The 24,373-nt window shown below is 34.5% G+C and overlaps 4 protein-coding genes across 9 annotated transcripts in view; 1 reads left to right on the plus strand and 3 right to left on the minus strand.

Moving 5' to 3' along the window:
- Positions 1-21,926, plus strand: part of LOC110373512 (uncharacterized) — a 30,348-nt gene extending 8,422 nt beyond the window's left edge. For all 3 annotated transcript variants that reach the window (XM_021330809.3, XM_064037234.1, XM_021330817.3), the window contains 6 exons: positions 9,173-9,312; positions 11,940-12,058; positions 15,748-15,902; positions 17,287-17,416; positions 18,926-19,110; positions 19,627-21,926. In XM_021330809.3, the coding sequence (XP_021186484.3) occupies positions 9,173-9,312; positions 11,940-12,058; positions 15,748-15,902; positions 17,287-17,416; positions 18,926-19,110; positions 19,627-19,742 (845 nt within the window). In that variant the 3' untranslated portion in view covers positions 19,743-21,926. The remainder of the gene's footprint in view (positions 1-9,172; positions 9,313-11,939; positions 12,059-15,747; positions 15,903-17,286; positions 17,417-18,925; positions 19,111-19,626) is intronic.
- LOC110373532 (uncharacterized) lies at positions 1,516-5,160 on the minus strand. 4 transcript variants are annotated; one of them, XM_021330833.3, is made up of 4 exons: positions 5,006-5,160; positions 3,441-3,620; positions 3,184-3,359; positions 1,516-2,759 (listed from the first exon to the last, which is right to left on the minus strand). In XM_021330833.3, the coding sequence occupies exons 1-4, from the start codon at positions 5,056-5,058 to the stop codon at positions 2,584-2,586; spliced, it is 585 nt and encodes a 194-aa protein (XP_021186508.3). In that variant the 5' UTR covers positions 5,059-5,160; the 3' UTR covers positions 1,516-2,583. The 4 variants fall into 4 exon arrangements, with proteins under 4 accessions (XP_021186508.3, XP_021186517.3, XP_021186531.3 ...); XM_021330842.3 differs by having other exon boundaries at positions 3,190-3,359; positions 5,006-5,159; XM_021330856.3 differs by lacking the exon at positions 5,006-5,160 and adding an exon at positions 4,141-4,301.
- Positions 7,135-8,926, minus strand: LOC110373561 (uncharacterized). Its single transcript, XM_021330868.3, has 4 exons — positions 8,401-8,926; positions 8,164-8,292; positions 7,894-8,042; positions 7,135-7,771 (listed from the first exon to the last, which is right to left on the minus strand). The coding sequence occupies exons 1-4, from the start codon at positions 8,496-8,498 to the stop codon at positions 7,566-7,568; spliced, it is 582 nt and encodes a 193-aa protein (XP_021186543.3). The 5' UTR covers positions 8,499-8,926; the 3' UTR covers positions 7,135-7,565.
- Positions 21,927-23,118: 1,192 nt separating the features above from the next.
- On the minus strand, positions 23,119-24,076 carry LOC110374833 (transcription initiation factor TFIID subunit 13). Its single transcript, XM_049838978.2, has 4 exons — positions 23,895-24,076; positions 23,635-23,813; positions 23,393-23,550; positions 23,119-23,172 (listed from the first exon to the last, which is right to left on the minus strand). The coding sequence occupies exons 1-4, from the start codon at positions 23,931-23,933 to the stop codon at positions 23,159-23,161; spliced, it is 390 nt and encodes a 129-aa protein (XP_049694935.1). The 5' UTR covers positions 23,934-24,076; the 3' UTR covers positions 23,119-23,158.
- Between the last annotated feature and the right edge of the window lie 297 nt (positions 24,077-24,373).

Here is a 24,373-nt window from a genome sequence, read left to right on the forward strand (position 1 = left end):
TATATTTGGTTTCGGTCTCACTACATCTATATTAATATGGTAAAGAGAAAACATATTTGTTTTTCTTCGAAACTACTGATAGGATTTGAAAAATCTTTCACTGTTGGAAAGCTACACTCTTCCCGAGTACTTAGTCTATATTTTATCCCGGTTCAGTAGTTCCCACGGGATGCGGGTGAGACCGCAGGAAAACGGCCAGTCCGAAATAAAAGACTGTGTAGCCTGTGGTGTAGCTTAATTCAAACACAGGTATTATAAGTAGAAGTTCAAAAAGCAAAAAAGATTTTCAGACAACAATTGCCTTTTGATGTATGTATATCATAATGAGGTAAGACTGGAAGATCGGCCAATGATGTTGCCTATTGCGGTAATGAGAAATGTCTCTCACATACCTACATACTACTCTTACACCTTGCTTGCGTCAAATGAAAAGTCCTAGTTTCCCTGAGTCACAGCATAGGTACTCAACTAGTTTCCCAGAGCCTTAGTCACTTATATCGATATTGTTTTATAAATATTGACGTCAATTTACTATATCGCAATTATAAAGGCAACCTACGACTCGTCATTAGAAAACACGTAGGTAAACCTATCATTATCCTAACACCTCTATGAACTGCGCGCTGCATATAAGTATTGCTCATCACTTTTTGTACATTTTGAGTTGAATTGGGATACTAAAATAAATTCCTTTCATCATCATCCTCATCCTCCGAGCCTTTTTCCCAACTATGTTGGGGTCGGCTTCCAGTAAAATAAATTCCAAACTGACATACCTACCTTTCTTTAATTATATTATTTAGTTAAAGAGTTATGAGCGAATCTCAGGAACCAGTGCTGATTAAAAAAAAGCTGGGGTATTTATCGAGGAAAACTATTGACTGGTTATCTTCGTGCGCAAAGTAGATCCCACGAGGGCAGAAGCCATATAGTCAACAAATTGTGCAAGTTCGTTCTAGTGTAATTATCCTTGTAAACTTTATGGAAACTAAGCTTCTAAGATACACGTGACTATGTTTACCTATTTATGGTATTCCCCTTATTTTGATTATGTTATAAATATCCCAGTCCTGTGTATTTTATGAATGAAATAGTACAGGAAAACAAATACGGAAAACTTAATGCATCAACATCACGTATGCAATCATATTTACGTCAATCGTAACCATATTGGATAACGTTATTATTGGTAAAATATCCCACGGTGATACATAAGACAATGTATTCCTACGAATTATGAGATAGACTATAAATAATTATGTTTATAGCCTTGTAATACCGTTTTTATGTGCAGTAATTGCGAGTTCCTAATGATTGTTCTTCGGCCGTTCAGAATAAGTCTCGGCTTCTATCAGTATTAGACTTTCGTGTTTTATAACTGTTGTTTTGAACCTGCTGGGTTAAAAAAAACGGCTCCATTGTGAAATGACCAGAAAAGTCTTAATTACCCGGCTGATATATTTTATGTCATAAACTAATAACATGGATTTAATACAGAAAATAATACAAATAAAATTATGTGAAAAATTGTATTCTATTTTAAATATGTCACGCTTTGTGTGCATAAGCAATTATTTTCACAAGGCACATACACAAACAACAAAATAAGTAGGTTTAAAATTACGTAACTATGTAATTATAATATGCAACATCTAAAGACAAAACAGTAACTTTTAAATAATGAAATGTCTATAGATAAGTGGTGGGATCTTGACGACTAAACATTGGAGACACGTAATTTTCATAGATTTCTAAAATTGTTGATTCATTACAATGACAAACAGTGATTCTTTTTTCAACAAGTCACGTCTACGTCTCGTTACTGGGCACTTGATAATCGCTAAAGTAAATCGTATTGTACTAGTTGTAAGGTCGAATGTCAAGTGACATAATTCAATTAGCTTTGAAGATTGGCCTCTAACGAATATGTAGGCGTGGCCATCAAGGTGATTGTATTTTGTTTTTTAAGCAACCATTTTAGTATTCACTATAAGTTCGTTTTTTAAACTTCTCTATAAGGCAATATATAAAAATTACGTATCATCCTTCACTAAAACAAGCGCAAAATTCTCATATATAAGGAAATTACCAATTAGATTGAAACATCATTAAATAAATGCGGTTTTGCTAATAATTTTAGCCAATTTGCATAAAATGCAATATAGGCAATAGTGGAACATTAGTAATGGAAAGATATAGTAATTAACAATGCAGGAAGGTCAATTATACATTATCATAATAGTATCCACGTCTACTTACTAATTGCAATATATCTAAATGCTTGAATAGGATATAATTGTTCATAGACAATTGTAAGGATTTATGATATCTAAATACCATACTTAAATACTTCAACGGCAAGTATACACAACTATTGTTCTTCGTTCCTGTATTATTTTCTCCATATAAAACAATATACATTTCTGTAAACAGCTACAATTAAATTAATATCAATAAAATATAAATAGATTGGACAGATTCATAATACTTGTGATGTCAGACAGCCTGAAGCATTTCCAGACAAATACAAATGGTGTAACAACAGATTCTTACAACAAATATTGGTATATAAAGGACTTTACACTATCCAAAATGGAAATCAAGTCCTGATACCCTATTAACGTCTCCGTTGACAGTTAGGAATCTTATGTTCGCCATCTCATGTACTAATTCCACTGTATGCAAGTAGGAATCTCCTATGTATATATCCATCATTGAGCTATCGTCCCTCATTTTGAATTGCATACGGAAGTGATAATCTGGAAGCAAACATAATGAAAGTTATGTGTCTGTTAAAAACATATGGTAAATATAATATTAAAACAGTATGATATTAAAGAACAGTAAGACAAACTGATAGGAAAGGGTAAAGGTTATCTTAAAAAAATTATAAAATTTAAAAGGTGTATATTGAGGAAAGAACGTGCTGCATTAGGAGAATACAAAACGAATAGAGGCAATGACATAAATCTTGTTTATTTTTTGTTGTTACTGATGGCCACTACTTGTTAAAACTGAATTACTTGTTAGTACAATATTTTAGACTTTAGTGATGCCTTCAAAGTTAAAGAGTGATTTGGAATAATATGAAAATGTGCCCCAAACTGTTATATACTCACAAATAACCAATGTTATTCCTTTAAGACGTCATGCATCTACAACATTTTAATACAATGTACATACTTTTACCTGCATAGAAATTTACAGCTGAATCTTCATATTCAATAGTTGGTGAATTATCCTTCACTTTAGTTATAGTCAGTTTGTCAGAGTACTGAGGTGGGAAATACATCTCTAACTGACACGCAAGGTTGCTGTAATCTGGTGAATTATACCCAATCACTAAGCCAATTCTCAATCTGAAATTCAGAAAATTAATCATTAGGTACTTCACAATTGATAATAAAACAAAAGACGCAAGTAAAAAAAAAAATACATACAAGCTTGGCTGATTTGTTGTCTCACAGTTGACAGTAATTCTGTCATTGGGTTCCAATTGTTTTGGTAAAACAAATATTCGTTCCATTTTTAATTGTGGCGTGGGCCACGGCGGAGCTCGAGTTACTTTCCCGGTCCCGTTTAGCTGCACACTATACGGCTCGTCAGCGGGCGTCCCGTTTCTAACATAAACAATACGTTATTAGTGTTATGATGTAACTACAATGTAGATTCACGAAATACTTTGATTATGTAGATACTACATAATCAAGAAGTACAGTTCAAAACATTAAATTATGGATGATAAGATGAGATATGCTTTAATGTTTACATAGCATTTCCACTACACTGGTCCTAACCTATAAACTGCATAGACACTACATGACGCGATATTGACTCAGGTGGCATTTAACTTGCAAATGATAAGGACGGTGATTATAATTAAAACGTATAAGTTGTACACTTTTTACATGATTATGCGCAAAAATACAAGAGCTCTTCCTGTTATTGTTTGACGTCTAGTCAAAAACTGACAGGTCAACAATAGACTATCTATGACATTGTCAAATAAAAAGCTGCGTCCGGGAATGTTCTTGATTTTATTTCGTCACGTTCAACACTTTTCTATTTTCAAGTGTTTCGCTCACTTTGTTAAAGTCAGTTTTAACTTTTCGATATAAAACTACGTACTTAAAATCATACCCAAATAGGCACTCCCAACAGGATTTTGCCATCTCCAACTATTTTGGTACACAATATTTTTCTTACACGTCAGACGTTTACAGGCGTCAGTGTTTCACCGTGACTGCTAAAGATGAATCTGAGATTCAAGTTGTTTTACGATGACGTAATGATGAAAACAAACACACAGGCACTGATTCCACCGACCTCGAAATCGTCTCGTAGATTGTTCTACGTCATTTCATCGACGCGTAGGCTCACTTCGACATTTCACTTGATACTGCAGGCTTGTTTTCTGTTGTATTACATTCACCCGCTGTATATTTAAGAACGTGTAACACTTAGAACAGATGCTGCGTGAAAACTGGTTAGAGAATTCCTCGCTTTGATTTTATAATAGCATCGGTATTGTCGATACGTGTGTATATTATATGTTGTATAGGGATTGTATTGATACACAGCTTGAGAGTTGATAATATTGATAATGATAAATGGTTCATCGTAAACTTAACTATTAAGTGTCTACCTATGTACCAAATGATTATCTACTGATTCAAGTTTATTGTTGGCTCTTGCATCATTTTCGTCGAGTTGATAAGCTTTTTTTTTTTAATTTATTAAATAAAACACATCATCACTTTAAATTCCTACGTTTTAAAAGCCAATGTTGAAGAATCTCATCAGAAGAATCCTCTTATCTGCTTATTATTGCCGCACTTCTCACTGTTATAAGTTTAAAATAAATAATGATTTTTCCATTTTCTTTTCATTAAAGGAGAACCTATCAAAATTTTCGATGATATCATATTTTTTGTTAAAAGTCCCAGTAGGCTCGGAAAAAATATGTTACCCAAATGTTACGTGTAAAAAGGTGAAAAACACTCACTTAGTTTTCCTCTGCGTTCCTTTTTCATTGATTTTCTTTGCTGTACTTTTCATAGCGTATTTTTTGAACACTGACAAAACCAAGTATTTTAACGGCAGCCGGGCCTTCCAAAAGTTTTCCTTATACTGAATGAATATTTCCAATACTTTATCAGTAAGAACTGATAATAGTATCTTTATATGGGATTCGGAACTAGTCATATTTGTAAATAAAAAAATACACAACATAGATACTCATTGTGTAATGGATGGCGGTACGAGTTTACGATATTCGTGAAGGTCGAACGCTCAAGTCTTTTAACTTTGGTCATTTAACAGTCTGTGAGTAGGTTCATTTTAATGTGTCTCCAATATCCGTATCGGTAACTTCGTATTTATGGCATGGATAGAGTATTTTGAGGATGTTTGTTAAGGAACTTCAAAAACTCGCAAGGAGTGTCTATGTAAATACACGGTGTGTACTTAGCAATAAAGATTAGGTCTTAGTTCTGGACACACTTTGTAGTCTTAACTCTCAAGACTTTTATTTGCAATGTCTCTTATCAAAGATACTTATATTTCGATATCCTATGTGCTTGAAATCAAGTCCACTGCTATAAATCTGCAAGGACAAGGCTTCACAAAGAAAAACACAATTTTTCTAAACAACGAACAAGCCTAGGGGCGAACCAACCAGACGTTTTGAATTAAAACCAACGATTTCTATAGATTTATTTACGTTTAACTACAACGTTTATTGAAGACTGGCGCCAAAGGATTTTGTAAGACAATAGTAGTCCATTCAGTTCACTCGACATCATTATAAGCACCACAAAGTTTATTGCTTCAAAGATGTGGCGTGACGGGCGTGGGTTTGTAGACTAGACAAACAATACTCACACGAAGATGATTCTTGCATAAGACTCAATAAAGAATATGTGGATATGGGAGATAAAGCCGATTTTATATTTGTGAAAACGACAAAGGGTCCTTAATTTTTCTTTAGTGATGCTATTTTCCCTCGTTCTTTAAGTTATTTACATTGTTCCAGATGTTCAATAAACCCATTCTGGTTACTCTTTCAGTCTCTATATTCACGGTTGCAGTTTTCCCAAAACGGATCCATATCATTTACGCGGACTTAAATGTTCTCATTGAGCGATAATCAAACTGTTTACGTTGGCATTGGTAATCGGTTAATATCCCTTCTAAATCATCAGATGATCAGTCTCAGGACTTGCTAATGTCAAAAATTAAGGGCATAGTTCTATTCAGCTGATTGCCCATGAACAGGCCCACCTATTGTTAATCACCGTTGCCTTATCATCTATAAAGACAAAAGCATTGCAAATGCCATTATAATCCCAGAGACCATGTTTAATGTCTCATTAAGCCATTACATTAGACCAGAACAAAAACCCCAGTTTATCGTTTCATAGCTACACTATTTGGCGGCATAACATCTGTTCGCTCCTTTGTCCTAAATAGGCACATTACAGTTTTGTAGTTAAATCGGTTCATTAGAGAGATTCCGATGGTTATTAGTTATTAGCATATAATTGCAATGGAAAAACGTCATAAACGTGGTTACTAACTCAAATCTGTGCATGAATCATAGTGATGGGAATGTGATCTACGATTAATAGAGATATGTGATATTAAATGGAGAATGCAATATTTATGTTCATAAAGATATTAAACATACATTTGTAGCCATTGTACCCACCGTAAATTAGATGATGGTGATTCAACTGGGCAGCCGCACTTGTTGGCAACAGTCCAAAATGAATTATTTCACTATTTATTGGGATCACATTTGGATAATATGTATTATAAGTACGCTGATCCAAAAATAAGCGTGTTGCATATCCAGTCTAACTTCACAAATGAAATGAGCAAGTTACCGTAAGGACTAGGCGATCAATTTCATGACGCATTGTTTGATCTGATTTATTCATTACAATTATCATTAATTCGTTAGTACAAAATAATACGTAAGTAATAGGTGAATAAATAATAAGTAATGATTCTTAATCGATGTGCATAAATAATATAATTTATGTGCCTATTATATTGCGAGGATTGGGTATTCAATAAAAATCGTCGTATTTTTCTACTTTAAATAACTTATTTATTTTTTGTACTTAAAAGACCTAATACAATTATTTACACGAATGAGTAAGCAACTTTGTGCCGGAACCAGCCGTACAAAGTTTTTTGACTAGAAAAATGTACAATACAATAGGTCACTTAAATCTATTTGAGCGTCTTAACCCATAGGGCGAGAATATGTAAATCACATTCAAAATGTAATCACAAACATTAAGTACATGATTTAAATCTAAAACTAATTATTTGGTATCAGCACCTGAAGAGAGAGAGTCTAACTTAAAGAGTATTTCTTTAAACTAGCATAACTAAACAAACCATGAATACATTTTACTTAAATATTGACTACAAAATGCTTTCAGTCCAATAGAAGTCTAATGCAATTAACAATCTCATAGTAACGTATTTCTTTATCATAACTATGCGTCACATATCAAGCATAACGACGTATTTAAGTAACAAAGTTAATTATACTAATGATTAGGAAATTCGAAATGTAGACTGCTAACTCGAGATACACCATCCTTGATTACGATCGTATCAACGTCTTTGAAGCTGTGCACAGGGCATAACAGCTGTGAGCTAAAGTCTTCCCCATTGCCGCTGAATAACATGCCAAATAAGTCAGTGTTCATTGTATCCACTCGGGCTATGATTTTCAACGCAAACGTCGGTGTCTCTGTAAAAATGTAAATAGTTTCAATTAAGTTTTATACTACAAACAATATGCTTGACTATGTCATTTCTTCTCTTGCATTAAACTTTAACAACAAAAGATAAAAAACAATTGAAGATACCAACCTCCAGATTCCACTGAAAGACTGTATTCGGCTCTTTCATATTGATCTACAGCAGGTGTTATATAAATATTTTCACTGTCTTTAATATCATAATTGTATGTGAGCCGACAACTTTCTTTCCCGCTCTTGGAAGGTAGTTCCACTATCATGCTGAAAGTAAACAATATCACTATTAGCTTCCTCAACTTTTCTTCTCATGACCAGCTTCTTTCAAAATATAATATTTAGTAATTTTAAAAACTTATTCAATTTAATATGGTAAACTACTTACGTTGTTCTTGTCATATCGATGGTGCCCTTGATAACTATAACAAGGCCGTCCTTAATAACTGCTGGGCCTGGCATTCCAATCTTTATATCACCTTCCGGGTCCACTTCAAATCCTTCCGAATGGGCAAAACTAAAAACCAAAATGACACATTGGTTATTTCACTTTCTCACTGGTAGGACAAAATATTTTTCACAAAACTGAGGCACTAAATAAATTTTCACTTTATTATCTACTTACCGGTGCTTTGTAATTATTTTTTCTTTATGTGGACGTGCTGCACCTTGATTGTAAGTTATCGCGAGCACAATAAACACGAAGGCTTTCGACACTGCCATTTTTCCAAATCACGAAATGTCTTCACAAACAAAATAAACCAGTCACTAGTGTGTATGGTGATAGACAGAAGTCAACTAAGGTGATTTAACCGCACAATTAATTAATTTGTAGTTAATGTTATTGGTAGTCCCAATAGTAGGACTATACCAATTTGCAGTTGGTTGACACTAACCAATAATATGGATGATCCTTCTCTATATAAATGCTGGTTGTTAAGTGATTCATTTGCAAATAGTCTAAATACGTCATAATTAACAAACGTGCCTACCAATATGGACGTAAATGTCAATATTGGTATCATATTTATACCACAGTATCCTTATGGGGGAGTTCCATCCAATCCCATAAGACAGGATAAAGTTCAACGGGTGGGTAATGGGTTATGTATATACGCAGATATTCACGTGCTTATTTCATGTTACTTAATATTATTATGTAATAGCCGGCAAATAATTTGTACTTATTTTTTTTTTATTTTAAAGAAATTTAAAGAACATTTATCAGTAATATTTATGAAGATCGAATCTCCAACTTGTCAAAGCTTATAAATAACTCCCCTTCCCTTAAAATCACTAAAGTATGGTCAACTTTCTTAATTATCTATTCTTTACTGAAAGTATCTCTGTATGCGCTATGAGATCTCCGTAGTTTGACTATGTGTTTTTTTCTTCAGGGGAATCAAACGTGTACACATTGGGCACGATAGGCAACCATCGGGTTGTCACCACCAAACTTCCGTCCGTGGGTCGGACTCGAGAAGCTATGACCGCAGCTGGCAACACCACAACAAGACTGCTTGGAATCTTCCAAAAGGTGAGTCAATATTCTTTCAGAAGGTGGTTGGAACAAAATGAATATTGGTAAAATACTTCATCATCATCATCAGCCTATCGCAGTCCACTGCTGGACATAGGCCTCTCCAAGTGCACGCCACTGAGATCGATTTTCGGCTTCTCGCATCCAGCTCCAGTAAAATGCCATACCATTTATTTATCATAGAAAAATGATAATCAGGATGATATAAATAAACAGTCTCATAAAATACTTAGATGTTACAGAAAAAACAACATCTTACCGCATGGGAAACACTGAGAATTCCTTGGATGGCAGATTGTTGGCGTTACCACACTTAATTACACGAGCATAGAAGTAGCGTTGTTTTTGACTCACTCACAATGGTTTTTGAATAATTTGTAACAAAATTCACTGTATATATAGCTTTTAATTAACTTCCGTTATCCTGCACAAGTTACGTCTTAGCTAAAAAATCCCGTGTAGAAATATTTTTTGCTGGTCATAATGACATCAATAGGTATTATTATCCAAAAATATTTTCCAATGTCGTCAATAAAATGAATCAGGATGAACAATAATGGATGGGAAGTTACGAGTGTGACGGGATAGTTTTTTTTAATTTTTATTACATGCTTTTGTATTATATTTCATTCTCGGGGACCGGCCTTTCCTTAGATTGATATAGTTTCCCAATAAGATAAAACATCTGTGCTGAATTAAATTGTATCGAAATAATTAGCGAGTATATATGTATTTTTTTCTCTAAAATTAAAAGTTTAATTTGGCTTACGTTGCGAAAAATCTGAAGACACGATACGATACGCTGTCCTGAGTTTGATTCTTTAGTTGAAGAATCGGCAACAGAATCAATTTACTTTCTCGATAACGATGTCATCGGATTATCAATACGGGTACGAGGTCTAGTATCGAAAATCAGCATTCCAGCGTATAGACGTGCTACCAGACATGACTCAGACATAGCCGATATATCACAAGGTTTGCGGGTCGTGGTGTGGGAAAATTTACATAGACGTCTATTGTTAAGTTTCTGTTGATTGTAAGTAGGTTCTATCACTTTGATTGATCATCATTTAAACCTATAACTGGCAGGCAAGAAAATGGTAAAGCTGGTTCACTCGTAATTATTAATTCAAATGCTGTGTAGTGTTCTCATGAATGTAGTGTCTGCTAAGATTATAATGAAGGAAGTTTATTTTTAAACAGAATCAAGATATATCGATATTTTACCCATTGATACACCATGACCTTGAGTTGGTTCTATTTTGTATCGATGCGTGAAATACCAGTGATTGCATGGGATTGGCATGTTTGGTTACCGTAAGGACAGAATTAGCTCAGTGGAAGTAACGACCAGAATAACTTTGTTGCCATATGTTACGGTATGTGGCTTCGAAATTGATTTAGTACTTATTAATAGGGACTTCTTGATCTTCGAATATTTTAAACGTTTTCTTTCAAAACACAGATAGATGACGTACAAGTTATTTTTATCAGGTATCCCTAAATCATCATCTTAACATCGTAACATATTTTGGGATTATTCGATAAAAACAGTATTTCAGGAAACCAATGTGTTTTCTTTGGGATGAACATAAATGGATGAATAGTAATAAAATCTATGGTTGAGTTTACATCAGCAACTTTATTCGCGGTTAACATTTCTCATTTTATATTCAGACAAAATGGGTCTACATCAAAACAATATTAGTTTATTGCTCAGAAGTAAATCACTTGTGATATCTTAATTTCGTCGCGCTTAACCGCAGCGCTATAGATATACATGTACTACATTAGATTATAATATCATTATGTATATGTAGGTAGATGTATGTATGGGTGCATCCTCCTGTACCTGCCTGTTTATTTTCAGTTCAATTGTTGGATTGTGTAATAATTTTATAAGGAAGGAAATTTAATTACATATTTAAATATAATTTTGCAATGTTACGGCCATAGTCTGACCATGATATTCTAATTCTGTAGTTTTGTGGGAACGTACCTATTTATGGAAATCCTATTATGGTACATAGGGCCGCAGTAAATGTATGTGGGAATTTCCGAATTATCCCAATATGGTCAGCCTCAGGTGATCGATTATAAGGTCCTAGGAAATTTTGTACACGTTTGAAAACCAATATCCTAATTTATATTATGAGATTTTTTGAAGATTGTATGGAGGTATGGAGTCGATATTACCACGGTATGGTTCTATAGCTAAATACTGGCACATTAATAGCTGAAAGGTGTGCACTAATTATACATTTTGATTAGTTCCCAGAAACTAATTTTGTGTGCTCATAAATAAAGGTATTTAAGCACTTCATTATGAATTGGCAAAGCCGAAGTATTGGACACCTCACAAACCTTGGCGGTTTGGCAGGTTATCCCGTTACTCATAGTATGTATAAGAGACTAGCCGTTTTCACGCGGTTTCACTCGCGTCCCATGGAAACGACTGCCCGTACTCGTATAAAATATAGCCTGTGTTCACCGGGGATAATGTAGCTTCCCAACAGTGAAAGAATTTCTCAAATTGATCAAGTAGTTCCCGAGTTAACAAACAGTCAAATCTTTCCTCTTCATAATATTTTAGTTTTAGATGAAGCAAGTAATTCTGTCCGCAGGTGGAGTACGTGTTCCTAGTGGGAGTGGGGGGAGGGGTGCCACACTACACCGACTATGCGAGACACGTGCGATTGGGTGACGTTGTCGTCTCGTCGCCTGCGCCGGATTTAAATGACAAGTCAGTATCCCAGTTTATTATACGAGAAGTTATGTGAAGTCTGATCGGTTTGGAAACAGAAACACCTGACATATTTAGGTGAACTGCGGACATGAAATGTATTTTCTTTTTCAAGCTAGTTGGCCCATTTTTAGGAACACTTTAAATCTGTAACAGTAATGCTTGATGGGAATATGAATGGTACATGAATGGAACATGAATGGCTTGTGCCGTTGGCTTACACAATAATATTACTATTATCACGCTAATTTCGATGATGATAAAATCTCTTTCCTTATGTCCCCTAAAACCACAATTTACGCGCGCATGAAACACACATCGCGTTGTGGGTTAAAAAAATGACAGAATTTTACCTCCTGGAAAATCCGGAAGAGTAGATATATGTCCTTACAGACATACTGACGCCATTGACCTGTACATATTTTAAATGTCATGATCATGGTGGAAACTTTAAACAAGCATAAGGTCAATAGAATTACGCAATACCTACATGATTAAATTGAGTTTAGGAATTATTCGCCCATCCCTGTGAATTCATCGTTTGGTCCATATCGTTTTTCATTTTCCCACATAAATGACGGTTGTGTAGAAGCATAAAAAATAATTATCAATTTTATCTTTTGCTTACTCTCTTTTATGACTCGCTTACAAAGATGAGAACATAATATAATTTATTGTTTTTATTTCGATTCCTTGGTTTTGCCCGAGAATCGAGAATGGAACATTTTTCTCTACCGAGGTGTCCAGTAGTGACGTTAAAAAACCGCGTCAATTCTTATTTGTCATTGTGTATCGAGAATTTCAGTGCAGAAACTTTGTACTATGATGAAATTACAGTTAATCCACAGATTTGAGGTCGCCTGCCTTGAATTTATCACGCCCACTTCGGAAACTGGATGAATAAAGAAATAAATGATAAATGAAAACGCAAGACCATAAATTCCTATTATCTCAAAGTATGAAATTGTGCGTTAAACATTGCCTTAGGTACGTCATTACCAAAAGTTATATTTCCGTAACAATGATATAGACTGGCTTTAATAAGTATCCTCAAACGTATTCGATACTACCATATATAGATTATTTAATTAGAGCATATTGGGGGCAGTGAGACGAATTATCCCCTAGCAACAAAATTTGTCGTGATCAAGCCACATCGTAACAGGAACTTGCGTAATTAATAATATTCAATGCGTGGATTATAATTATAACTAATACGTGAATATCTATTAATAAAATCCTTATATGAACCACGAAGATATGGAAAACTTATGCGCAAACGCAAGTAAACGCATGTTCATTAATGCAAATCAAATACGTCTAGCTTCGGAATTAAGATAAATATTTCTGGGGTTTTCTGTGAGAAAAAGCTCTAGAAAACTAGCAAAGTATTACGAAATCGACAGATTTTCTTCAATGACCTTCCTGAGTTCCTAAAATGACCAAATTGGTTGCAAAATTGACCGTCGTCACATTCGTCGTGACAGCCGAAAGACTTCTACTGTTGGACATACGCTTTCCCCAAGGATCGCCACTGCTTGATCTTCAGCAACCCGCATCCACATCTACGTCACATTTGTGACGACAATATTAATTAATAGTCATGATTACTTAACACAATTAATAATCCAAACTTCCATTGTGACTCCCAAAGCTGTATATGGTAATTGGAGTACGTGACTTCAAAATTCCGCTTGTTATTAATTTTGATAATGATTTTCCATAGTGTGACGTCTTATATTATGCCACATCGAGGAGGTATATAATATTACGTATTCGTCGCTATGCGCACGATTATTTAGATTATGCCTATATGTACGTATTACCTATATCCTTTTATGGCAAAGTGATTAGTTATTACTGTTTCGCCTTTCTTATCACAACTTCCATTGCTTGTAAATTGTTTGAGAATATCGAAAAAAAAAATATTTCAGTGGATGGAAGCTTCTTTTTTTTTTAAGTTGCGCCATATCGGAAAATCATGTTTATCTGAAAACCGCAATTTGTTATCAAATGCTCCATGGGAATTCACTCATTTGCACAGAAAATATGGAATAGCAATAAATAGATACTTGTTGCCATAAACTGATCGTGATTAATTCAAATAAATATTAATAGAAATGTGGAGTGGGATGGAAGTAGGTGTAATTTATACAGATTAGCGATCTGTAGAAGGAAAAGCACGAGCAGTTAACATATGACTATATAGCTACATAAAGCATTCAAACGTAAAATATGTGCATATTGGGGATTTACGTGTATATTTAAATTGTTGTATGTTTATTTATCTCACAATACATAAGTTACCAAGGAAAATGTTTTTCTTTATGATCTCCATAGATGTCTACGATGAGATTTTACGTACATGTAGGAGTTCGGACTAGACTAATTGTCGACCAAGTCAGCTGTTCTCTCTAAGGAAATCAGCCAGGTGCGCAGGAGATATTATTGTCCCAAGCGTATGCGCAGACACAGGTGCACTCTCTTCTCTATTTCTTCACTCTCTTAGCCCAATGGGAAGACAATCCGACACAACCGGAGAGATTATGTTGCGCTATTTTAGGTACACACAACAACAACAACAGGTACAACAAGGAATAATTTATAATGCGAATCTGATGTAGACGCAAAGAAGGAATGGTTTTCATCCTTTTACCTAGGTACTTCAGATCTTGTGTCTCATCCAATAGGCTAGTGGCATTAGCATTCGTTTTAACTGAGTTCTCCATCTAATTGTGCCAGCAACCCTCAAGGGAGTAATATAGCTTTAAATAACGGTCAGTACGCATTTCTTGGTTTAGTGGATATTTTATGAGTCTGAGCTAATATGTAAGCGTGACGTTGTGCAACCGAAATTTTGTGGTCTCCAAACAAGTGACAACTAATGTTCGCGTGTTTGTCATGCTTATTATTTTCCTATCATTGTTTTAAAAACCGACGAACATCTCGTAAATTTAGGTAATTCATATAAATGAGGTCAGCTGGATGAAAACTGGAAATTCCGTGATCGTATTAATTTCACCACCTTTTAATCCCTAATTGTAGTTATTCGCCAAGAAATAGTAAGCTACCTTAGCTATAAAATTTTCTTGGTTACCGGTAATCTCAACAACTGAGGCTCCAAAGATTCGTTTTTTTGTTGGGGCATACCTGGTTTAAATATCATGTTTAATTATGTAATTGTAGTCTTTCTTTGGCGGAAGGGCTATATTTGGACTAATTACATTCTAAGACCATTCTCAGAAAAGGATACAAAAGGCAAGATGCTATAAAATAAGATCTATTTGAATTCTTTATAAGAGATGAGCGTGGGCGCTCCAATAACTATCTAGCTATGGAAGATCGAGTAGGCAACGCTCTAAATGACAATGACATTGCCTGACTCCAATCGGGAGCAAATTCAATATACCTAAGAAATAACTAAATGTAGTAGTCATACAAATGTAGGTAATATAGGTAATTAGGTTAAAAAAGTAAACATGACTGTTATGCGTGGGAAATTGTTTGCGGTTACAATTCGTAAATCGAAATCCTTATATGGAGACATTTTTTGTCAGTAATTGAATCGTTTAATACATTGCCTAACATTCGTCATTGCGTCATTGAGTCACTAAATTGTGTTATATAGGTTATACCTAATTTAAAACAATAGTACCTTACCATAAAGTAATAAGATTTTTTTTTCACAGATACGTGTACATATTCTGCGAGAAGGCAGAACGAAATGCGAAAGGAGGTTGGGACTATGAGGTGAAACCTTATAAGCCTGCAGACTTCCTTCTTCAAGATATCGCCCTGCGGCTAACTAACGCCAAACCTCTTTGGGACAACTATGTTAGCGAAGGTATGAAAAGTTAGAAAATATATAATTACCTAAGTAATGAATGGCTGAATTAGGAGTTACTTTTGACTCATGGAAAGCTGACTATTTGCTTGTGGAAAATGCACATTTTACCTAGCGTGTATGATTGTGGGATGATCTACATCACAATGTAGAGCTTCTATAAGAATCAATTTCGTTTTACCCTACAGATAATAGTGGTGTTGCTCCTACACAAAACTATTTAGTCTGCATCTGTAATCATATTTCTTTATGACTCATGAAAAAAGGCGGGATGTTTTACCTTCAAAAATGTATGTTAATGTTATAAACACAGATTGCAACATATGCGTTACGGAAATAACTTTATGAGTTATGAACAAAGCTATGAAAGATAATAGCGTTTGTTTTGTTTGATAAATTCTTTGCATAATTTTATCATGGCAACGAACCAGGTGTGCTTCGTTTCCGATTATTACGTTGTTCGGCGTGTGTTAGGAATAATAATGGTTGAATTTAGAGGTTATGGTTAACACGTGTTACCTTTTTCCCGCGTTTTCACCCACATGGATCACACACTCGAATAAAATATATTATCTCCTAATTTCAGTAAATCGATTGAGTTACCTGTAGGTACTTGTGCTGACATACTCACAGGTAGAATTGCTTATTTAGTCATTTATTATATTAGTCAAAATGGTATCGGGGACAGCCGTTTACCGAACTTGACTGTCATACCGCAGTTCAATATGACAGACAGACTATGGATTCGGAAGAAATGTGAGTCAGTATAACCGGTGTTTAGTGCGACAGTAAGGAAATCAACTCGGTTCAATAACCGAGAGCACGTGGTTTTGCAAACTACTTACAATTAGTTATTAGTTTTTTGCAGGGCACCAACAAGTTTCTTGCATAACTTAAATAAGTTACAGTTAGAGGAGAATATTTGTTCCATAGCCATTCAGTACTTTTAGTGCTGGAGTTGTAAAATAAAATTCACAATAGCTTCTGCCGTATTGAAAACGTTACTCTTTTTTTTTTTGTAGTAACAGGGTCCTTGTTCGTCTTTTTAACCGACTTCCCAAAAAGCGGAGGTTCTCAATTCGACTGTTTTTTTCCATCAATCATTCTAAAAGTTACCGCAGCCCGGGAACTCAAAGGGCAGTAGGAACATGGATGGGTTTTAGTCTGTAAAACTCTGAGGACCCAAACAGAATTGAGGCGGCTGCGAGCGCGTGTAATTCAAAATGTATATGGACGCCAATTGCTTACAGTGCTCTCGCTGCATACTTTTTGAAACACGTGCCCGCGCTTTCTTCCTACTCTGTGTGTGCCCTAACAATGCCTCCCGCTGCATACACCGCTAGTGGAAGGGTTCATCTGATGATTTCCCACTTCTTACTTCCAGGTTTGGAGCGACTACGAGGAGTGCCTGGCCGGTGGGAGCCCCCGGAAGGCGCGACCGACCGCCTCTGTGTCGACATCGGCGAAGGCGCCTTTATCGAAGTGTCGCATCCCGCACCACAAGGAGACCAAGTGTATGTCTTACTATTTTCATACCCATTACATACTTTTTTAAATATTAAATGCAATATATGTTTTTTTATTTTCAAATGATTGATTGTCTAGGAACTTTTTCAGCCACATCTATTGCACAGTTTATAAGATTCTTGGTGTTTCTTGAATGACGTAGGTATACCTCAATAGCTTAAGACATAAGACAAACGTCCCATGAGATCGTAAATGTTGAATCTAACTTTATCGAAAATATTAAGAAAGTCATTCATTTATACCTACTGGTATGATGTCACTAAAGATACGGCCTCTGCACAGTTGACATTAGGGTCAAGATTAAAATTATTTTCGATTCAATTAGTCTCGTATGATCATTCGCAATTAATTATATTAATATTACTAGACATTGGTAAAATGAGGTCAAACCTTTTCATGTGAATTATCCTGGTGCATCCTAGGTCACACGCACATAATAATGTTTTATGTTCACTTATGTCACTAAGATATTACTGTAACATAATTCCTGCAATTACCTTTATCAACTTACTAGAATAAGTCTGTAAATACCCATTCATGCAAAACAGGTTATTCCAAAAGCTGAAATTGTTTACAAATACGTTGTTGTTTACTGATTATTATGAAATAAATAATATTCGTTTACTATAATTAATTTTAAAGGAAAATTGTATCGGTAATGTTTGATTGGGACTTGCCACAAGCTAAGATTGGACAGTTTTAGCCAGATTTATCCGTGTCAATGACGCACTTTGCCCTGTTCACACGTACTTTTGAAATAGATTAAAGTGTTTATTTAATAACATCCTCTAGTAAATGGAAACAGCTTAAAGTTCACTTGAAGTGTAATAATGGATGGTAGATATGTTCAGTGTAGACGAATTGCTGCCTATTTATAAAATGTATTTTTATTTTGTTTATATCTTGATTATTTTTAACTTTTGTTGGATGGAACTTTAATATCGTGTGCCTGACTGATGCATTACCGGATTATCCATCTTTTAAAAGATCACATGTACAAATAGCTAGATCTCTTTAGGCTCTGGTCTCAATACTACCTCTATTCTTACATCATTGATTGAGTCTTTGAGTCAATATCATATAACGCTGGGTTCTATTGGCCCGGTTGCAGTTGGATAACATCTACTATAGATCAGGCATACCTCGATCCACAGTAACTTTTGATGTAAATAAGCTAAAGTATAACTGTGTCATAGCGTAAATAATGTAAATAACTGTTACAAAGGACAATTTTTGAACCCCATATACGAAACCCTTAAGTCTTTCTTGGTACGAGTCAATACATAGTGGCAAATAAATTGGTAATGAGGTAAAAAGATGTCCTAGTCCTAGTCCTAGTGATGATAGATGAAGAAGATCTCCTACTTTTTTTCATAAATAATGAAATAATAAATAATAATAATAAAATCTTTTATTTGCTTTAAACATGGAAAGAAAAGAAAAAAAAAACAAGGAAAAGAACATCACTGTTTATTAATTATGTATTTACATTCCAGTGACAGAAAAGGCAGTCTCCGCGTGCACCTATCCCCAGTAGCCGGTGGTCGCGCGGTGAGCGGGTCGGGCGAGGCGCGCGCCGCCTTCGCCGCGCACGCGCGGGCACTCGCGTATGACTGCGAGCTCGACGCTGTGCTCGACAGTGTCATCGGCAATAGGAAGGATTGCTTCGTGTCTATTAGAGGTGAGATTCATTCCTCCTTAGAGCAACCGGTTTTACCAAGGCGTTGCCCGAGTAACTTTTTTAAGGACGTCAGATAGGCAGTCGCTTATTGTAACACGCTACTACTCAGCTGCAGCCTGTTAAACTGGAAACATTTTGGGACAAGGCTCGGGAGATGATGACAAGCCATACTCAACCTAGGCCACTGGCGACCCGCCAGCACTTTGTAATTGGCCCAGCTACATACCTACGCCCCGAAAACCAAGCGTCAAGGAGTGACAACGGAATGCCAATTCGCCTTTGTTCTATGATTAGTCCGCTTACTCTCTTCTTTCTGTGTTAACTTCTCAAATTAGCAAAAGAGTGACCGACTGCCTAGTAAATAAATATGTTAACAAATTAATTAATTGCTATGTCCTTAATAAGGGCATCAATCATAATTATAGTAATAAACCATTGGCTGAAATTTCCTATGCTCTCAACTGCTAAACTATCTTAGCAGATAAATAACATCATTAATAAAAATAATTTCCGCAGGCATATCGGACTACCGCGACGGCACTCGAGGCAAGGAATGGCAGCCGCACGCCGCCCTCGCTGCCGCAGCTGTCATGAAAGCTATCGTCGCCGCCATGCCGCCTCCTACTGACTAAACTACACTACGCACACGTCACAATAAATATTTATATTGCATTTTACTTACGAAATTTGTTCTAAAGGTTTTTAAACTTTCGCAATTTGTACCTACACATATTTATAAACAATCGGGACTTAAACTTACTATGTATAAAGGTAGAATACTTACCGACGTTTCGGCCGAACTGCATCGTCCCGACTGTTTATAAATATGGAATTTATTCTATCACTTGATCGGCTCGCGGAACCGCAGAGTATAGAACGAATGGAGCACCAATTGAAGAAGTATATTGGTAAATGTTACGGAAAATTCAACTGGTATAACATAATAAATTGATAGATTTTCAATTCTGACTCTTCATTAAGTATTGAAAATGCCACAGCGAATTCTCTTTTGATGCATAGGCAGAAAGGGATATTTAGGTTTTTAGCAGATGCATAGTTTGGAACACTCCATTCGTTAACTGATCTGTGTCACATAATTTAAATATTCGACACTCGTATATACACAGCTAAATGTTTTGTTTTTATTAATGACTTTACATTTTTACACTATTATGTAGCTACTCGTGTTGTACAATTGTTACGATTTTAGTACCTAAGTATATAGGTAGACGAAATATTAATGAAAAAAAACTTAACTGTACCAATACATTATAGATGTAAACCATTCCAAAAAAACATATTTTACCTAATTTGAACTACCTGGGTAGTATTTAAAAATAGACCTTGGCACGTTTTAAAGTTTTGCAAGAATAGAAAATTAATCATTACCTACCCTACAATTTTTCATGTTTAGATTGAAATTGATAATTACATTTACATAATCATTACCTAAAAAATTAGAAATTTAAAATCCTTATTAGTCAGAAAATAATGTTTTACCTATGGTAGTTATTTATACAGACTATTAATCTGGTTTTTATATCATATATACAGGTTTACTTGCCTTAGCGTTGGCTGTTATAAAAGTAGTAAAAATAATAAATATAATTGTCTTATCTAAAGATATTTACATAGGGTAGTTTTTAATAGTGCTAAAGTACACATAGTAGCCTTTATGAGAAACGTTATTTGTGTGGGTAAACACACGGTTTGTAGGAAAATCTTTTCACTTGGTGATGTCCTAAGGACAACTACAGAATATTCTTAGACTGTGACTAAATGCTTGAGACTGTATCAGATTTTTAATTCAATGGTACTACTATATCGAATGTTTAGCTTTCTTAGTGTACTGGAAATTAAATATAAGTTTATTGCTTTTTATGTTGTGTTGTGTTGTATTGCCAAATCAATAGTTTTTACTCAAGGGCTCAAATATATTGTCTTCCTTCATTTACGTTGATATTACATAATTTTTGTATGTTAATCGCAATAATGTTTCAAAACAGTTACCAGTTTTCAGATTATTATAATAATTTGCTTGTATTATTTAGTTTAATATTTGAAAGCCACGAAGTATTCCCAGTCCATTCCAAATCACTGACGAAATTAGAAAGATGCCAATATTAAATTGTTCACTTTGCATGAGCTTAGAGTGTACCTTAGATATAAAATTATTAAGTACGTATTTAATATTTCAACAAGTAATTTATTATTATTTATTTATTGAATACTAACTCACTGCCATTAATGGCCTATTTATAATTATAAGATTAACTTTGTTATTGGACGATGTTATATCAAAATATGTAATACATATTTTAAAACCAAAGTTTAGACGTTTGGCTGTTTTTTGACAACCTGGTCTAGTCGCCTAAAATGTGAACATTTTGTTGAGATATTTTATTTACACGTAATTCTTAAGGATCATTGACCTATATATAAATTGTGAAGTCGCATAGTTTTATCCTCGTTGATGTTTGTGAAATGTTTTCATGTTCCAATTTGATCACTTCTCCCAGTATTTATATTTTTTCAAGCATCCTTATATACACATAATTATAATTGGGGCCATATAGCCAGGATATGTCAATCCTGCTGTCATTTTTGTATATTTATATATGTATAAATATAATTTACTAGTATTTTGTAGTGCTTTGTGTTATTATTTTAGTTGATCAGTTATGATAAAATCATGTTAAATTATTTTTAATGTTTGATATTATACGTTCGTAATGGACATCTGTCGTATTTTAGTACTGTGTTAGCAAGCTATTATACTGTCATTCTACTGTATTGCACAAATAAAGTCTATAAAATAAATCGATTGTGTATTTTTTTGTTAAAAATATCCTAATATCCAAAACAACAGTGGAGGTGAGGAAAATAATATTCAACAAAGATTTTACATCAATATTTTATTGTTTTGGAACTACAATGATTATATTGAAGTTCTAGAAGGAATGTATTTCACATAAAGTATGCAAGGATTAGTGTTTTTACAATACAATACAAATAATGCTTAATTTAATTCTTGGTGGAAATGGCTGTACAACATATTCGAAAATTAGGTAACATCCTTCCAGCCTTTCCTTCTGATTTATTCTGAAATGTAAATTATTTTATCAATTTTTAAGTACTAAACAATAATAGCCCATATTATTAATACCCAGTAGCCCAGACAACTTAAAATAACCCAAATTTTCTTTTGGACCATCAACAAATAGACCAACCCACAAATTATTATTTCACATAACATCCCAGCAGATTTATTATATCACAAACATTAGTTCCTAGGTGGTACAATGCAAGTGTGTGCATAAATGATGTCTTGGTTCATTTCAGACATTAGTTTGACCCATGTGAGCACAAATGCATAAACCAGCCCAATGTGATGGCTTGTCCAATATAGTGATTGGTTAGGTATTCTCTTTACCTTGCATTATAATATTTAATTGCTATAAGAATATTCTAGTCAACTTTTGATTGTTTGCTTGATACCTTTCAGGTCTTCAAATGAAAAGCTAAATACTACATTTACATACCTTGCCCTAGTATACTTTAGCTTTTGGAAGCACTCATGCATAATAAATAGAAAAAGGATATCCACTAAATAATTTTGTCTACTGTGGAGGTTATATATTTTGAATAAAAATTACATTGCATTTGGCTACTCTAAACAATTTAAGGAGGTGCAGGACTGAGTAATTGGTATCTATGCCTTCCATGATGCAGGTTCCATAACCTTAACCATATTCTTTATTTGGAAGAATTTTAGTTTCTATGTGTCATACAGGTTTATATAATTTTGATTAGGATTCACGTTGAGCTACAAGGGCAGGCCAATTTCTTGTTTCATATTTCTAAATACACCAGTTCTAAGGACAGTGCAAATAGGTTTACATTCAAAGCAGGATGTAACATATAAGGTTAGAGTACAGGGGATCATATGATTATATTAGTATGTGGGAACACAGAAGCAATGTGTCATAATCAAATATTGTTACTTGCATCAGTCTTAGTAGCATGGCAGCCTTGTTCGATCATCATGTTATTGTTGATCTTCTATAAGTTTATAAAAAAGTAAAAAACACAATTATGACATACAATTTATGTGAAACATTCTTAGCAATTCATTATTTATTTTAGTACGCTTTGTTCAATTGACATTATTAAAGTAAAAAAGTAATTCATTTACACTTAAAAAATATAAAATATGACTTCAGTTTCTTTATAAATAAATACATTAAGATTTAGTTAACCTACTTATTGTTGATTTACTCACCAACATATTTAACTTCATCAAAAGCTTTTCTTGCTTTCTTGAGTTCTTCATTCATTGTCAACAAGTCTTTGACACGCGCGTACTTGCGCTGATCTTTACGAACTAAGAATATAATGTCTTCTACCTGAACTCTGCCTGTTCGACCAACCTCCATTGCTCTGTAAGTTTAAAAAATATAACTTACCTAAACAAGTTTAGCAAAAGAAAGAGTTACCGTACTCTTTTCCGGTTATTGACCTTACCTATGAGTAGTTTCAGTAATAAATTCGATAACTAAATCTTCTAAGAAATCCACACTTTCTGTGTAGGGATTTTGGTCATCCCCAAAGCCATACATCATACATCTTAATTCTTTGCTGAACAGCCTTTTGCGACCTGAAGCTGTTGCCCCAAGCTGCTGCTCAGTTTCCTCTTCATCAAACTGTAATAAAAGTAGGACGTTTTCATATTAACACTGGCGTAACCACAAATGCACACACACCCAAGTGGTTTTCATACAAACCTGGTCATAAGAATCTCCAGCGTCAGGGGGCGTCGTCATTGTAAAAAGATTATATATTGTCTTGCAAACAAGAAGTGTTTTTATTTATTTTGGGGAAAAGATTTAATGAATTGATTTGTTTTCTTTGATATTTTCATAAGTTAAAGTTAACGTCAAAAATGATGTGACAGACAGAACTTTCAAAAGGCACACAGATTACTATGTGCACCCAGAATAGACTATGTAGATTGTTTAGTGTCGGTTCCAGCAACATATAATACTAAAGACACGTAAGGCGCTTCCTAGACGGTGAATTTAATAAATCAATGTTAGGTCTAGAGCACGTGGTGGTCTGTACCACCTATAACAGTGCTATTGGATTTCAAAGTAATCGGGACTAATCATTGACATGGACTAATCGGGAGCTTCCTTATTTCTTTGACTAGTCGCAAACGGGGCATGCAAACGCAAAGGAGCTGATTTTTAGGCGGCCCTCCTAA

This window comes from Helicoverpa armigera, chromosome 12 (assembly GCF_030705265.1).
Source record: "Helicoverpa armigera isolate CAAS_96S chromosome 12, ASM3070526v1, whole genome shotgun sequence".
Classification (NCBI taxonomy): Eukaryota; Metazoa; Arthropoda; class Insecta; order Lepidoptera; family Noctuidae; genus Helicoverpa; species Helicoverpa armigera.